The sequence below is a fragment of the Mirounga leonina genome, unplaced genomic scaffold, assembly GCF_011800145.1.
Source record: "Mirounga leonina isolate KUSES-001 unplaced genomic scaffold, KU_Mleo_1.0 Mir_129, whole genome shotgun sequence".
Lineage (NCBI taxonomy): Eukaryota > Metazoa > Chordata > Mammalia > Carnivora > Phocidae > Mirounga > Mirounga leonina.
The window spans coordinates 43,271,247-43,289,152 of NW_023270323.1; the positions used below are offsets into that span (position 1 = coordinate 43,271,247).

The window sequence follows — 17,906 nt, forward strand, 5'->3', positions numbered from 1 at the left end:
CTCACTCTGACGTCCTGCCTTCAAGGATTATTTTTACGTATGATGTAACAAAAAGGGCATGGTGTTAGGAAGCACAACTGAATTCAAAGTCTGGCATTCTCTCTCTTTTTAAATGGTTACGGTTTCTGAGGTATTTTCCACCTGTGAAATTAGGATATTTTGCATATTTTAATATGGTTATTGTGAAGTTTAAAAATTATATTAAAGTGAATTGCAATTAACTAATAACTATTCATCATTTTGAATATTTTATTTAGATATATTTTGATAATCTACTATCAGATTCTGAATCTGTAGTACCAGTTTTTAATTTGTTCGTGAAACTTGCCTAGCCCCTAGTTGCAAAGAGAAAGTCTAGACGCCTTACTTGCACAATGGTTAGAGCGTGCAATAGCTGTGGTATTCTGAGTCTCTGTTTGTGTGAGTTTCTTTGCATAATAGGGTTTTATGATCTTGTATTAATTGATTGGCACTCTGCTGCTCTGTTCTAAAGCTTCTCCTTTTTTTTTTTTTGCAATTTTTGCAATGCTAATACTGGGCTACATGTACTGTTCATACCCCTTTTGAGTACCAGCTGGAAGTGTTTGAGCTTAACCATTCTTGTATATTCCAAGGGTGTTTTTTCTTTAATAGCTACATACCTGCTTCATGAACCACATTTTTCTTTGTTATAGAAGAAATACACTGGTTGGAATTTACTCAAAGGAGACTAACATTTATTAGCAAAAAGGTAAAATGAAATAAATTTTGGTACTTTAAAATATGTTCAGTAAATCAAGGTAAATGAGAAATCACCCCAAGAGCAGTCCTGCAATTTGGTTATGTTTCAGTGAGTAGATCGAATTCTTCAGAAATTGGCTACATGCATTGACGTATAATTAATGTAGACAGGCACTAAAAAATACTCTGCCTTCACTAAGTTAACATGCTCTTGAAATCATGTTTATACAATGAACTGTGCAATAAAGAGTGATTTCCTTGTTTGCAATACCAATTACGGAAATAATACTTACTGGTAGTTAAAACATTGGACTGGAAATTGTATCCTTATATGGGTTCTGCCCCTACCAAGTTTGGAAACAGGAAACTGATGCAATTTATCTATAACCCCATCTATAAAAAAGGAGAATTTGGATGAAGTTTCCTTTAAAGAATTTTTCAAATCTTGAGGTGTGTGGATTCTTCAACTCTTCAGTCTCACCCAACAGTCAGTCACGTCTCCTGAGCATAGACCATGGAATAGCTGCATGCTGATGTCTTTGTGAATTTTTTGGTTTCTTTCTAATTTTGCTTCTTAGTTGTTTGTATATTCCCTGAGGGACTTTGTAGTTGATCTTGTAGTTATTTATTCCTTTTAGAATCTCAATTCATGGGTCCAAGTCTTAAGTTTATATGAAGAAATTGCATTATTTTTGATTTCTGGCAATTTTCTTGTAACGCACGAATCAAGCAATGACTTACTCTATTAGTACATATTCATGGCAAACCTGAGGTTTATTTTAAGGAATCTTTCAAGAAAATTATTTTCAAATGCTGAGAATTTAAAGGTGATCAAGTGCAAGTAATTTGGAAATCCTGTTATTCTTATGCAATAATGGATATGCAATAAATATTATTTGATTGAAATACTCCTTACCCTGCCTTTTTAATCTAGAAAATAAAACCGCAAAAACTAGTGAATCAACTGTATTTATTTATATATTTATATATCTGTACACTTTTTATTAATATATTAAAATATAAGCACCAATGCAGAAATTGGAAAAATAAAAGGTAAAACGCGTATTATTTCATAATTATATTTATTTATTAAGTAGATTTATTTTTGCTCTCACTTAAGATTGCTATTCATAATATTTTAGCAATTAATCTATTTAAATGTACTTTATTATTTTTTTTTAATTTTTTTTTTTTTGGATTTTTTTTTTTTTTAAGATTTTATTTATTTGCAAGAGAGAGAATGAGAGACAGAGAGCATGAGAGGGAAGAGGGTCAGAGAGAGAAGCAGACTCCCTGCTGAGCAGGAAGCCCGATGTGGGACTCGATCCCGGGACTCCAGGATCATGACCTGAACCGAAGGCAGTCGCTCAACCAACTGAGCCACCCAGGCGCCCTGCTTTATTATTTTTAAATATCTTTCTTAAGTACTTTAAAATAATAACAAAGATCTGATTCTAAATTTATATTTTAATACTCATTTTGATTATTTGTAAATGAAAAAGATATATAAATTCAAATTTAAAAAATGCATCATTGGCTATTGGTTACTGAACCATCATGCTAATTTTTAAAAACTCATCCACCAATTCTAGATGCTTCTCATGTTCTGAATGTTTAGTTTTTAAAACAACTTGCCACTAGCAATGGCCTTATGCCACAGTAACCAGTATTTCAAGGTACAATATGTGCTTAAGATGAATGTCATCATTAAGAAACAGTGGTTATAAATTCATATTTTAAATAGCCTCATTGATAATTATAAATTTGCTTTGCAGATTTCTTTTTAGACTTGATTAGTTCACTATTCTTTATGTGGCTAATGAAGACCTCATGTTAGGCGTAGAACTGATATTCCTTGTTTGCTGTTGTTGTCCACTTGCGCTTGTGTAATGATTAGTGTTTTCTTCAATCCATGCTGTCATTTCACAATGATCTTTTGAAGCCATTTATCTGTGTTAGAGTTAGTTTAATCAAAACTAAATACTATAACTTGCAAATTCACCTGATTCCAAATCATGAAACACTGAGAGCAAATGGAGGAGACATCACTTGACCATTCCTCTTGTGTCTTCTTCTCTTCCCATAGAATGGCTTACCTATATGACCAGCATTGACTTATGGGCAGAGTGAGAGAGCCAATATCATTCTTTTTTTTTTTTTAAGATCTTATTTATTTATTTGACAGAGAGAGACACAGCGAGAGAGGGAACACAAGCAGGGGGAGTGGGAGAGGGAGAAGCAGGCTTCCCGCGGAGCAGGGAGCCCGATGCGGGGCTCGATCCCAGCACCCCGGGATCATGACCTGAGCCGAAGGCAGACGCTTAACGACTGAGCTACCCAGGCACCCCGCCAGTATCATTCTTTATATTATCTATTAACAAAGCTTCACTTCTTATATTTAGATAAGAATTCTATTTAAAGATAAAGATTCTATATTTTCTTCTTACAGCTAAAAGGATGTACATACCACACTTTGTAAACCAGTGCTCTAAGCTGAATATCCTGTTTGTGCTTGCAGTATCTCTCTTCATTTAGCTACAATACAGTTGATTACAGTTATATTTACTGACTTAAAGCCAACCTGTCCCCCTGATATTAGACCCATGTAACTTTCATTAGAGTCACATGATGAAGTAAGGTTTCATATGTTCTCAAACTCTTTATTCATTCACAAAAATCTTTAATTTTCTCTTACGAGGGCTAGTGTGAAAGGTTGCAGTCATGGCCCCCATTCTTTACCCCTTTTTATATCCACATCTTTTTCCATTTAACTATATAATGCCCTTCCACTGAGAGTGGGGTGACTTGCTATAATACTTGTCACTAAATTCAACCATGTGACTTGCTTTGGCCAGTGGGACGTTAACAGACATTATACAAGTGATGACTTGAAATGCCACTAGGGTTTGTTCTTTGGTACTTCTGCCATTGTCATGAGAAAGATAAGCCCAGGGTAGCCTTGTGGTCCCTGGTGGAGAATAAGAGGCACATGGAGCAGAGCTGAGTTGCCCCAGTGGTCCTACACAATGACAGCCTAAACCAGCCAATGGCCAGTTAACCCACAGATGCACGAGCGAGAACTGCTGAGGTCAACAGAGTCCAGGTGAGATCACCTGACCCCCAGTCTTCTGGGGTAATAATAAATGGTTGCTGTTAAAAGCTACTTCATTTTAGGTGTTTTTTTTTACACAGCAATATCTAAATGATATTAACTAGTTTCTAGGTTTTACTGATTAAACTCTGATTTCCCTTAATGCCATTTACAACCTCAGGAGTAGGGAGAGTACTTTAACTTCCCCATTTGTACCTTCTGTTCACTCTTCGACCCATTGCATTCTGCCCTCTGAACTCTCTTTTCTAAACTAAGCTCAAGATCTTTCAGCACTGTTTGACACTGTTTATTTCTACATGCTTCTTAAATTTTCTTTTTTCTTAGTTTGGTATTTTTCTTTCCTGCTACTCTGTGTGTGTGTGTATTTGTGTTCTTCAGTGGTTCATTTTCTTTAATTTTCTAGAGTTTTTTCTTCTTTATTTTCATAAGTTAATCATGACATCTATACAAGTGATCCCTTCTATATTCATAATTTTAATTGTCACTGCTAAAAACAATATAGCCTGGGGATATGTCCGATATATTAGTGATCAAGTTAAATGTAAATGGACTGAATTACTATTATCTCCAAAGCTGTTTTTAATAAATTGGAAATGGTATCTTCAGAACATAGTCTCTTATTAAAACACAGTAAAATTAAGCATCAATGACAAAAACATAATTAAGGAAACCAACATACTTGGAAATACAAAAACACTTCACAGTATTTCCTACATAAAGAAAAAGAAAAGTCATATGGGAATTAAAAATTGTCTTTGACTGAATAATCCTGAAAATACTATTAATTATACTTATTATATAGCTGTAGTAATCATGACTTTGGAATTAATGCAGGGATAGATAAACAATAGAAAAGAAGAGAAATCTCAGAAACATGTCCATACCTATATGGACACTATATTAATGAGAGAAATGCCATTACAAATCTGTGGAGAAAGATGAATCAGTCAATAAATGGTAGTAGAAAGTTGTTTTTCCATTTGAAAACAAACAAAAAAATAACATTGAATCTTTATCTCATGGAATACATAATAATTCCATGACCTAAAGATGTTAAAAAGCTGAACTTTTACATCTTTAGAAGAAATGTACAGGGATATATTTATGATATTTGCATACCTTTATAATCTTTATTATAATTCTTACTGAGTAGTATATTTAATAAAATATTTATGTGTAGAAAATGTAAATAATTTCTATAACTCAATAAGAAAAAGGCAACCTAAAGGGAAACTGAGTACATGAAATAAACAGACTCTTCCTAAAAAAGTTGAGTGTTTAATAAATATATGAAAATGTGCTGAATTTCACTAGTCAATAGAGAAATCCCAATGGTAGCAGTATCAGCCATTTCACACTAATCATAATGGCTAAAATGAAATATTCTACTTATATCAAGTTGTAGAGAAACAAGAGAGTTCATGTGTATAGACCTCTAGGATTTCAATTTGAAAATATCTTGTTACGTTGAGGATGTACATATAATACATTCCGGTAATCCCACTTGTAGATTTACTCTAGAGCAGTGGTGGGCATACCGTGGTCCATGGGCCAAATCCTATCAATTACCTATTTTTATGGGAATACAGCCACTCTGACTCATTTATGTATCATCGGTGAAGGCTTTCACACTACAGTAGCAAAGTTGGGTGGTTGTGATACCACACGACCTGTAAAGCCTACAGTGTTTACTAATTGACCCCTTGTGGAGAAAGTTTGCTCTGGTTTAGAGTAACTCTTAGGTCTTTGCCCTAAAAGTGTAGTATAATAATGCTTATAGCAGTATTGCTTGCCATAGTGACAGATTGGAAGTAGAAAAAAAATTAAGAACATAAAAAAGGATGAATGTTGTGAAATATTCTTAAAAGATAATGCTATGTAGCGATGAAAATGAATCAAATACTAGATAGGTTGCCATGAATGAATTGTAATAATGTAACTAAAAAAGTCAGGGTTAGGAAAGTATATACACTATGTGATACCATTTACATAAATGTTGAAAATGTGACCTGGAAACACATATATTTATGCAGTAAATATTTAAGCACATGTATGGGAATGATAAACACCAAATCCAAGATAATTATTTTCCCGGAGAGTTAGGGGAATATGATTGAGGAGGAATAAATGAGAGAGAAGTCTTCAGTAATATTTGTGACGGCATTTCTACCGGTAATAGTTCCAAGATGTTTAGGATAGTCTTTATATTCTCATACATGTCTGAAAACTATCTAAGATAATACACAAATGAAAGCCACGGTGCCTTTTGTGAAGATTTGCAGGCTTGTCTGGAGACAGAGGAACAAACATAAAATTGCAGCATGGTATCTTATAGTAATAGAAGGCTTTACGAGTAATGCAGATACACAGACATCTGGCTGTGTATTTTCTGGATGTTCAAAGGACTGGGAGTGTGATTGTGAGTAGTTCCTGACTCACGCAGGCAGGAAACTTACTTTAGGTGAGAAATGGTAAGAAGTGGAGATTGTTCAAATTGCTTACAACACAATGTGAGTGCCTGGTTGGAGTGGATGGGGAAGAAAAAGGCACAGATCATTCTCGATAGGTTGACAGACACATTCGGGACACCATGGATGTTCAGAAACAGGGTTCCTGAAAACACTTTTTCAAAAGAACTCGCCTGAAACTTCCTGTTTATAAACCTTGCGTATCTCCTATGGGGTAAGTCTGCAGGAAATGATTGCCTTAGCAACAGCTTCTGAAACAGATAAAACCTATCATAATTTTATAGAAATGGAACATTTGAGTTTGATGTTTTATCAAAAGTTGTAAAATGCATTCAATTTTCCTGGACAAATAAATGTCTTATGGATTCAGATTAGGCGTGGATTTGAGGGAACCATAGTTGGAAAGAAACACTTGCATAAAAACTTAGATAGTGAAGACTCATCACTTAATCTAGATGTTTTTTAAAAACTGTGTTATATCTATAAGGAATTAAACATTTTAAAATAGGACTAAACCACTGAGAGTGTGTCAATTCAATCATGACGTTGTCTCCTAAGGATCAGGGACACAGCCCCGAGCCATTGCTTATTTCCTGTTCATATGTCATGGCTTATGGCTGATACTCTCTTCATCGATTCTTTTTGAGAGATCACTGGAATCGTTTACTTAATTAAAGTTTGTACAAATAATTTGATATTTTCATAAGTATATGGCCTTTTTAATCTGTCCTTTTTTATATGCGTAATTTTAGTTGAATGAAATTGCCATTTGTTACGGTGTTATTTCAAATGTGATGACTGACTTTGGGCTCAAAGGAAAGTTTCTGAATTCCCATTCTCAGGTGTGTAATTGAATATTTTGGTGATCTATCATGTGAGTGCACAAACACACATTGACAAAAATTTTAATATCGAATAGATTGTCAGTATTAATCACAATTGTGAATTGTACCTCTTGTCTAAAATGTATACATTCTCTTCTAAGACAGAAAGAGAGAGAGAGGAAAGCAGGGAGCAGGGGAATGAGAAAGAGAGGGTGAGAAAGAGATATTGATTGATTAAGCTACCTTAAAGTGTTGGACAATGGTAATATAGGAATGGACCACTAGCTCATCTGTATGAATATTCAAAAGTACATTTTAACCTGAGGGCATTTACTTGCAAAATATTTGTATTTTAAGTATTACACTAACTTGTCTAAGTATTTTTACTACAACTAATTTAATAAAATAAACTCTATTGACATTATCATCCCCTAATACATTCTTGCTAGCAATATGGTATCTCACCATTTTTTAGGATTGAAAAAGAAATATGATATTTTGTAGTTCCTTTGGCAACAGCAGATGATGACTCATACAGATTTGACAGTATGTTTAATAGTTGTTTCTTTTTTCCTTCTTTTTTTTTGGCTACTGAGAAGGCTGCCTGCGTACTCTTTCTTGAGATAAACTACTTAGAACAATAACCAAGACCCTGCTCCCAAGCATGCTCCCCTTGTAAGTTATAGGATGCAGAAAAGCAGTTTAAGACCTTGTTCAATTGAAAGAAGCCAGAATAAAGTAGATTTATTCTTTTCTTTTTCTAATATGTAGCTAACTGTGTAAACACACATGCTAATCTCATTGTAAGTGACAACCTTTATTGATAAATAATCTTTCAAAACTTACTTCTGTCAGTAATCTCTCTTTTTAAACTATTTTTATTATTATTTTTGTTGGAATTTTATAGTGACCTTGTATTTGAAACATTTATTATTTTCCAAAGAATTCTATTTTATATTTCAGGAATATACAATTGATGTTTTCTTTCGACAAAAATGGAAAGATGAACGCTTAAAATTTAAAGGTCCTATGAACATTCTTCGACTTAACAATTTAATGGCTAGCAAAATCTGGACTCCTGATACCTTCTTTCACAATGGGAAAAAATCAGTAGCTCATAATATGACAATGCCAAATAAGCTTCTTCGAATCCAGGATGATGGGACTCTGCTGTACACAATGAGGTATGTTTTCAGGTTTGGTATGTTGCATTTAAATACTGAGAAATCCACGTATTAAACAACCAGCCAACCTAGCTGTCAAGTATTAGCACAAATTGAACATTTTTATAACAGATTATTGAGGTACCCATAGCATGCTTTGTAAATCCCTGGATATTAAAATATGATAAAATAGGGGCGCCTGAATGACTCAGTCAGTCAAGCATGTGACTCCTGATTTCTGCTCAGGTCATGATCTCAGGGCCTCGAGATTTAGCCCCGTGTTGGGCTTTGTGCTGGGTGTGGAGCCTGCTTGAGATTTTCTCTCTCTCTCTCTCTCTCTCCCTCCCTCTGCCCCTCCCCCGCAACTCATGCAAATTTGTGCACATGCTCTCTCTCTCTCAAAAAAAAAAAAAATAGTGTTTATGAGATTGATTCTCATCTTAGTGTTAAAACTTAAGCATCTTAAGTTTTAAGAATTGATTGTTTTTGGCTATTTCTTTTTCACACTACTATTTTAATTAAGTACAGCTTGAATATCATGATTTAAAATGTCCTTTATACCATCATGTAATTTTATTTTTAATATTTCATCAGATATGCCATCAAAATTTTAAGTGATTTAAGCAAGGTTTTACTTAATATTTTGATCCTCCTTATAAAGTTAATCTAAAGAAAAAAAACTTTTTTTAAAGAGGTAGTTTTTATTTAACAAGGTTTACAAGTACCATAAGCATATGTATTAGATTGAACAATAATAATTGCCATTTTGTAAGTCAGATAGTATCATGTAGCATAAATTTCATATGATTCAACCTTTAAAAAATTATCTAAAGAAGGGCACCTGGTTGGCTCAGTCAGTTAGACATCTGACTTTGGCTCAGGTCATGATCTCAGGGTCCTGGGATGGAACCCAGTGTCAAGCTCCCAGCTTGGTGGGGAATCTGCTTCTCCCTCTCCCTCTGCCCCTCCCTCACTCATGCTCTCTCTCTTTCTCTCTCAAATAAATAAATAAAATCTTTTTTAAAAATTAAAGAAATATACAGTTGCTGACTGTATATTTATATAGTGTAGCAACTATTCCATTTTAACTCTTCTCATGAATTAAGCTTTTAAAATAAGTTACATATATATATATGTAACTATATACATACATACACACACATATATATATATAAGTTATATATAACTTATTATATATATATATATATATATATATATATGAAGGGGGTGGAAATCAGAGGGAGAGACAAACCATGAGAGACGATGGACTCTGAAAAACAAACTGAGGGTTCTAGAGGGGAGGGGGTGAGAGGATGGGTTAGCCTGGTGATGGGTATTAAAGAGGGCATGTATTGAATGGAGCACTGAGTGTTCTACACAAACAATGAATCATGGAACACTACATCAAAAACTAATGGTGTAATGTATGGTGATTAACATAACAATAAAAAATTTTAAAAAATAAGTTACTTATATAAGAAAGAAAACAATCACAAATCTAATAAAGTGATGTGTAATCTAAAATTTAAATGCTTAATAAAGGCTTTAAAGCATGGGTAACTTTTACCAGCATTAAATATAGATTAGACATGTGTTCTAGACATCTGATGTGTTATTATTTCATATGAAATGTTAGGTGGTGGGTTTCAGTTGTGTAAGTTATTTAAGAAGGGGCAAAAATACAATCTTGATCTTTAAAGAAAAAACTCTTGAGGATTCATTACTAAATGACCATTGCCGAAAATAAAAGTGCTAGCTATTCTTTGCCTCTCTCTCTGAATCTTACAATACAGATGCAGTATCCCGGTTGGTTTTACACTTTGAACATTCCTGTGGATTAAGACAATGATGGAAATTTTGACTTTAAACAAAATGTTGGCAGAGAACACACAGTTTTGGAAAATATTGCATGGAGCTCTACTTACATACTATCTTAGAAGTATATAAGTTATAATTAAATGTTGGCCACATTTGTTTTGCTCATCATAAGAGTCTTCTATAAGTTCAATTTAATACCATTTCTATCCATTTTACCTGTGTGTGAAATGGAATAATTGATGACTGTCTTTATAAAAAGTTTGCTATGATTAATCTTTTTTTTGCTATGATTAATCTTTAATCCATGTACCTGTATACAGTATGTGATATTCATTCACAGTTGACATATTTTTGGAGGGAGTTCCTGTGAGCTAGTATTGAATTCTTATATCAGTTTTGCTATATGGTTGCTGATGACATGAAGGAGGAAAATAGCATTCTTTTCATGATAGAGATTTTTTTTTCTTCTAGGATTTCGAATGTTAATGGTGAAGTTAATGTGAAAATAGCCCTTCAAAAATGCGTATATAACTTCTTTACTTCTTTACTTCTTAATAAAAAAAACCAAACTTCTTCTTAACAAACCAGAGTTCCAAATGTTAAGTATATTTGTAAATAAATATTGTTATTTGAGCTCAATTTTGTATATGCTAATGTCTTTTGAAGGATCACCTAAATATGAAAGAGCAAAAACATTTAAATGTGAATTAGCCTAATACAATGCTATAATGAAGGTCCTACCTCATCCCTGATGCTGTTGACAACAGTAAGGAGTAATTTATCCTGACTTATCAATTTACTTAAACAAAGAGTGAAATTTTTGCTTTTAGGCTTACGGTTCAAGCTGAATGCCCAATGCACTTGGAGGATTTTCCTATGGATGCCCATTCATGTCCTCTGAAATTCGGCAGCTGTAAGTATGGGGGTGAAGTTACGTATTTTGGGTCTGTAAAATCAAGGCATAGTCAGCAGCATTGCTTACCTGTATAGTTTCTTCTAATATTATGGAATGCTTAATATTTGCCCAAAAAAAGATACAGAAGTAAAAGCCTTGCTGATTTCCCTCAAGGAACTAATTGGCTAGCCCTATCGCACTCTCAAATACCATTATATTTTAATCATGATGTTTAAATTATCACTTAACTTGGGGCGCCTGGGTGGCTCAGTCGTTAAGCGTCTGCCTTCGGCTAAGGTCATGATCACAGGGTCCTGGGATCGAGCCCCGCATCGGGCTCCCTGCTCCGCGGGAAGCCTGCTTCTCCCTCTCCCACTCCCCCTGCTTGTGTTCCCTCTCTCACTGTGTCTCTCTCTGTCAAATAAATAAATAAAATCTTTAAAAATAAATAAATAAATAAATAAATAAATAAATAAATTATCACTTAACTTTACTGCTAATAAAGAACATCATGTGTTTTTGTACATGGGGAAAGGTAGTCCAGGAGCTCCTTGTGAAGGTCAAGACCATGTCATTCACCTTCTTTTCCAAGGCTAGCACCTTAAAAATGCAAAATACATTTTTTTTTTTGTAACCAAGAATGAACTGTAAAGGATAGATGGTATTGTTTATTAAGGTAGTAATCAGCCTGTTGCAAATGGTAGGCACAGAAGCTGGCTCTGTGCAATTATTTTCCTACTTTCCAACTAATGGAAGGGCTTTTTTTTTTTAATTTCCTAAAATAAATTTTAAGGAGATGATGTAACTGGACTGCTATGTGCAGGCATCTTCTGCTTACATAAAATATTTCAGAAAAGGCTCTGTGCATTTGACTATTCTCTAGGTTACTGAGGTTATATCTTGTATGTCAAGCAGAAGCGTTCACTCTCCCGGAATAATTGAAAAGAGGGGAGGTCAAATCATCTCCGTAGGCTCACACTTAGGGCAAGTTCACAATAAATTCACAGACACATCTACAGCAGCTTCTCTCTGGTGTTAGCTTGTCCCATCACCTGACCTTTTCAGAAACCTTGCTCTTTCTGGTATCACCATCTCTATCCATTCGGGGCACTTTTGACTTTTCATTCACGTGAACAGAAATGCCGTTCCCGGGCGCCTGGGTGGCTCAGTTGGTTGGGCGACTGCCTTCGGCTCAGGTCATGATCCTGGAGTCCCAGGATCGAGTCCCGCATCGGGCTCCCTGCTCCGCGGGGAGTCTGCTTCTCCCTCTGACTCTCCCCCCTCTCCTGTGCTCTCTCTCTCTCATTCTCTCTCTCAAATAAATAAATAAAATCTTAAAAAAAAAAAAAAAAAGAAATGCCGTTCCCTCACCTGGTTAAAAATATGTATGATTGAATAGGTGCCGTCACCCCACAGACTGGTATCAAGTGAAAGAAAATAAGAATGATGGCTAAGATGAATGCAAACTCCTCTAATTATTTTGATGACCATAGTTTTGTGGAATGAGAAGTTCAATCTTGTTGATTCTGTTCATTCTTACAAAAGGTATCAGCCCTCAGTTTTCTTTGAGAATCTCTTCTTTGTTTAACTACAAAACCTTCTTTTATTGTCATGGGAGCCATCACTTCAATACTGGCATTTTTCCCAAAATTATTTAACATAGTCGATCATGTTATATGACGTAAACATGATGCGGAAAAAACTACAGCAGATGCAGCAGAGAAAAACTCATTTGCATTACATAAATGGCATTAAAGAGAAAATTGAAAAGCCTTGATAACCAACGAAAGGATTTATTCAAAATGCAGTAATGGTATAAAAAGGAAAGGGATTTTTCATTGGACAAGTTAGTGCCATTAAGGCACCAAATATAAATGATGTGATGTCTTAATTCTGAATATGAAATAAATATGCCTGAAAATATTTTAAATAAAATTAAAAAATCCCTTGTAGTGTATCTACAGGACAGTGAAATACTGCATGCGTGACTTTCTGTATCTAGAAGTGATATGGACAACATGCAAAGTTTATTGTTAGGCATTCTCTAAGTAATTGCTTTTTATTTCATTTTCTTCATGTTTATTTTCCGGCACACTGAATAAACAATTTGATTTGTATATTCTTTTATTTATCCTTGCCAGTAGTAAGTGGCTGATACGTGTTTAAAAGTATGGACTTTAAGGGCCACCTGGGTGGCGCAGTCGGTTAAGTGTCTGACTTGATTTCAGCTCAGGGTCTTGAGATCAAGCCCTGCCTCAGGGCTCCTCACAGAGCATGGAGCCGCTCTGCTTGAGATTCTCTCTCTCTCCCCCTGCCCCCACCCCCGTTCATTCTCTCTATCAAAAAAACAAAAACAAAACAAAAAAGTATGGGCATTAAGCATGGTAAAATAGATTAACAAGCCAATCCAAGCCTTAAAATGTTGGCCCAGCAGATTTTGGCAGAAGCAGCCATGGCTTTTTCTTCTAGTCTTTTATTCCTCTCTTGCTTGAAAGCCACCTAAAATGATAGAATTTCTGGAAATTTATCATTGTTCTTTTTTTTTTTTTAAGATTTTATTTATTTGCGAGAGAGAGAATGAGAGACAGAGAGCATGAGAGGGTGGAGGGTCAGAGGGAGAAGCAGACTCCCTGCTGAGCAGGGAGCCCGATGTGGGACTCGATCCCGGGACTCCAGGATCATGACCTGAGCCGAAGGCAGTCGCTCAACCAACTGAGCCACCCAGGCGCCCAATTTATCATTGTTCTTAAAGAAGCATCTTTTGTATAAGTTTATAATTTTGAATTCATTTTTGTTTTGCTTTATTTCTGTTGCCTCACATCTTCATATATTTTCTTGCTGTTTAACATGATTTAAAAGTTCCTAAAAGGGAGTCTGGATGTATTCTGTGCATTAGTCCAAAAGAAATTGTAAATCATCTTTTGGGATGAAAATTAGTAATTAAAAATGATTTGGAGATTTTTTTCTGGTTACCAAATACTAAGAATCAGTCAGTATGCATTTGATGTTTAATGCAGATTATGATTCAAAAATGGGTTATTTAACAAAATTAAATTTTTCAATGAAAATTTGATTTAGAGATGGAATTTATAGTGAAATTTGTAAAACAAACTATCTTTCTCTCCTTTATACTTTACTGAAAAACACTGCAGTGGTCTCTTGGTTTATATGTGTGTTGGTAGATCAGGAGTGCTTCTAAGCTGCATGACTTTCTGCTCTGTCTTCTCTTACTAGACTCAAAATCTAAAAAACATATTCTCATCTAACTAATGAAATGCTATAATTGCTTTTTCATAAAAGACATGGGGCGTATCAGTCACCTTCTTTAGCATATTCTTGGGCTCCTGTGCAGATTTCCAACTTCCATAAAAGTAAATAACATAATTAAAATATTATGAGTTTATGGATTAGCAAAAACAAACTGAGAACTTTTTCTGGGTGACAGGCTCTGTGCCAGGTGCAAGCAGTGTAGATATGGACAAGATAGAGTCCCTGCCCCTCAGTGTCTCACTAGTTTCTTAAAAATGTCACTGCATTTGTAGGGTTCCATTTTCTTTTCTTTATGTTTAAAAATAAACATCAAATTTAAAAAGTGGAATCATTATACTTAAGAAAAGTTCATAATTTATTAATATTCACAACTACTAATGTGTATTCATAGAAAAAAAAAACACAAGCCACTTGATAATGTGCAAATGGATTGCTAGGTATCCATATTACTAATCTCCCTTATTTAATCGTAGCAGCAGAATCATCAATGATTAAATAATTGAAATTAATACAAATTTAGACCTTAGAGTAACTAGAATTCATTCATATGCAAACTATAGGAATATATCTGCTATTAAAAAATATATATATATACACACACATATATAAAGATACACATCTACGTATTTTTAGAGTCCTATTTTCAAAAATTGTTTCACAGAATATAATTTAGTTATGGATATAGGTGAATATGTGTATAATGAAAACAGTATTTCACTGATATGAACATTTAGTAGTAACATGCAGAAATCAGACAACACTGTAGTATATCATTAAAAGACCACACAACAGGGCGCCTGGGTGGCTCAATTGGTTGAGCGACTGCCTTCGGCTCAGGTCATGATCCCGGGGTCCTGGGATCGAGTCCCGCATCGGGCTCCCTGCTCTGCGGGGAGCCTGCTTCTCCCTCTCCCACTCCCCCTGCTTGTGTTCCCTCTCTCGCTGTGTCTCTCTCTGTCAAATAAATAAATAAATAAAATCTTTTTTTTTTAAAAAAAAGACCACACAACAAATAAGACACAAACTCATAAACATTCACTTTATTGTGACTGATGCTTAAGTGTGAATTGGTCTGTTGTCCGTAGACCTTGGATCAAGGTAAGTAGCAGGGCCACCCCAGAACAACATTATCAAACTAGAAAACTTGGCGGGTAAATGAACTTTCCAGAGTCCCGGAGATCTAGGGGCAGAGATATCGCTGGGGACATCTACTCCTTTCTGTCTTTCGATTGAGTGTAACTGTGATGTTGAGTTTTGCTCAAGAACCAGGAGTAACTAATGCTTTTAAACATCCCCATGAGCAAAAGTACATAGAATTTCTTCAAAAGGTCAGTAATATAGCAGGAATTGTCTGTTAATTCAGCTGTGGAGAGACTTCCCACATGGAGAGGTCAGCTGTTTCCCACTGGGACAGCCATAAAGGAAATGCCAGAGCCAGAGAATGGCTAAGACAAGATATGTTGCCTGCCCTCCAGGGCTAGAATTACCTAACTTCTGCTAAGTTCTACATCTTTGGCCAGATAAATCAGAACGTTATACCTGGTCTGTATGTGTTTTGTCTCCTGTCAGTCCATAACTGGGATGCTGTGAAAGTATAGTCCAGTGAAGTCTGTGTGCATTAATTTTAAAACGAACATTTTTTAAGGAGTATTTATGTCTTGATGAAACTATAGCATTCTGATTTATTTTACATGTTCTGCAATAATTAGTTCTCATTCTTATAATGGAATGCATTGTATCATGATAGCTGTCATTTAATTCTTAACTAGGTGAAGTTTTTGAAGAAAAACTTACAAAATGAACTACAAAAATAGCACTTAAAATACAATGCATTTCATCAGTATTCTCATATGATAATAAGTTACTTTTATGTCCAGAGAGTGATACCATTTTGAATTATAAATGTTATTTCATGAATGATTGCTATTTCCAAATAAACAATTTAAGTGGGCTTTAGGCGTTTATAACCTGTGTACTACAATGTCTTCATCTACTACCTTGGAACTATGGAGGACATTTTAACCATCTCAGGGCCCAGTGATTTTTGCAGACTCCGAAGAGAAATTTTCTGTTCACTTCTCAAAGTAGTTGCAATGGAAATACTTTATGGTCATGATTTTCTCTCTTGGTCCACTTCACACTCTTCATATTGAAAATTGCAGATTTCAAAGATATTTTTTACTCTACAAAATATGATCTGTAAATATCAATTTTTATAATAAATAGTGATTCTATGCAATATATAACCTTTGATGTTGCAATTTATTGATGGTTCTTACTAAAGTGCTTGAGTTTTTTTTTTCTGACTTCCTACAGATGCATATACAACCTCAGAGGTCACTTATATTTGGACTTATAATGCATCTGATTCAGTACAAGTTGCTCCCGATGGTTCCAGGTTAAATCAGTATGATCTGCTGGGCCAATCAATTGGAAAGGAAACAATTAAATCCAGTACAGGTTAGTAAAATGATTCTTAAACTAGTTTCTAAGAAAATTGATGGGTTGAAGTCACTGAAATATGTTAGTTTGCTTAAAAAGTTTTGTTCTTGGGGTCCAAGAACTAGCAGCATAGATTGTAGGAGCTTTTTACATATTTACAGTGTCAGACCTGACCCCTTACTAAGTCAAAATCTGCATTTTAACAAGATTCTAAGGAGGTTTGCAGAAAGTTTGAGAAGCGCTGGTCTAAAATATACTGTCAATTCAAAAATGTGTGACTTTGCAGACAAGCCAATTTTATCTTCAAACAGTGTCACAGTTTTCCTAGTTTTCTAATTCTTTTCCTCCTATTCTGGATAATTTGTGACTATTCAACTCTTGATTTATGGATCATTACTACTGGCCTTTGTGGGAAAGCTGATGCCCTTTCTAAGGGCCACAGCCGCCATGTTGAACTAATGAGTTTACCTCTGGCAGATGTAACCCCAGATAGCAGAAAGGAAAGTAACTCTTAGGATCGGATAGAAATGACGGCAGTAAATTAGAGTCGACATACAACATTGAGAGATTCAGAATTGGTGACAGGGTCAAAGGTGGAAAATTTGGGCCAAAAGCCTGACCCAATCTTAGAGATGTGGCCAAAGACTGACACTTTAAAAAGCCAGAGAGTTAGAACAATCAAAGCAGAGACCTAAAATTGGTACCAGTAAGAATGAGAGACCTGAGCAAGTAAGATAATTCATGGTCAGAGAGCATTGCGAATCCTGTATCTCCTTGGTCAGTAGGCATGACCTGGAGAGAAAAACAAATGTTGTACCTTGGACATGTAGTGCAAGTTTCTTGGTAGTATTAAAATTCTCTTTTAAATATTCTTGCTATGTTAAAGAGGCATTTAAAGGCTTATGCATTTCATGTTGTATATGTGATAATTTTTTTTTTTTTTAATCAGGGACTGTTCCTTCTCAATCTGTTCCATTTCTAAAATGTTCAAACTATTGACTATTACAGTTCCTTAAGCTTCTTAAATTTTTCTTCTAGGTGAATATACCGTAATGACAGCTCATTTCCACTTGAAAAGAAAAATTGGGTATTTTGTGATTCAGACATATCTGCCTTGCATCATGACTGTCATTCTCTCCCAAGTGTCATTCTGGCTTAACAGAGAATCTGTGCCTGCAAGAACTGTGTTCGGTG

General features: G+C 34.9%; 1 protein-coding gene across 1 annotated transcript in view; it reads left to right on the plus strand.

The window, feature by feature from the left end:
* Positions 1–17,906, plus strand: part of GABRA2 (gamma-aminobutyric acid type A receptor subunit alpha2) — a 118,643-nt gene that overhangs the window by 59,120 nt on the left and 41,617 nt on the right. Inside the window, exons 5-8 of the mRNA XM_035004417.1 lie at positions 8,088–8,308; positions 10,936–11,018; positions 16,587–16,730; positions 17,751–17,903. Of these exons, the coding sequence (XP_034860308.1) occupies positions 8,088–8,308; positions 10,936–11,018; positions 16,587–16,730; positions 17,751–17,903 (601 nt within the window). The remainder of the gene's footprint in view (positions 1–8,087; positions 8,309–10,935; positions 11,019–16,586; positions 16,731–17,750; positions 17,904–17,906) is intronic.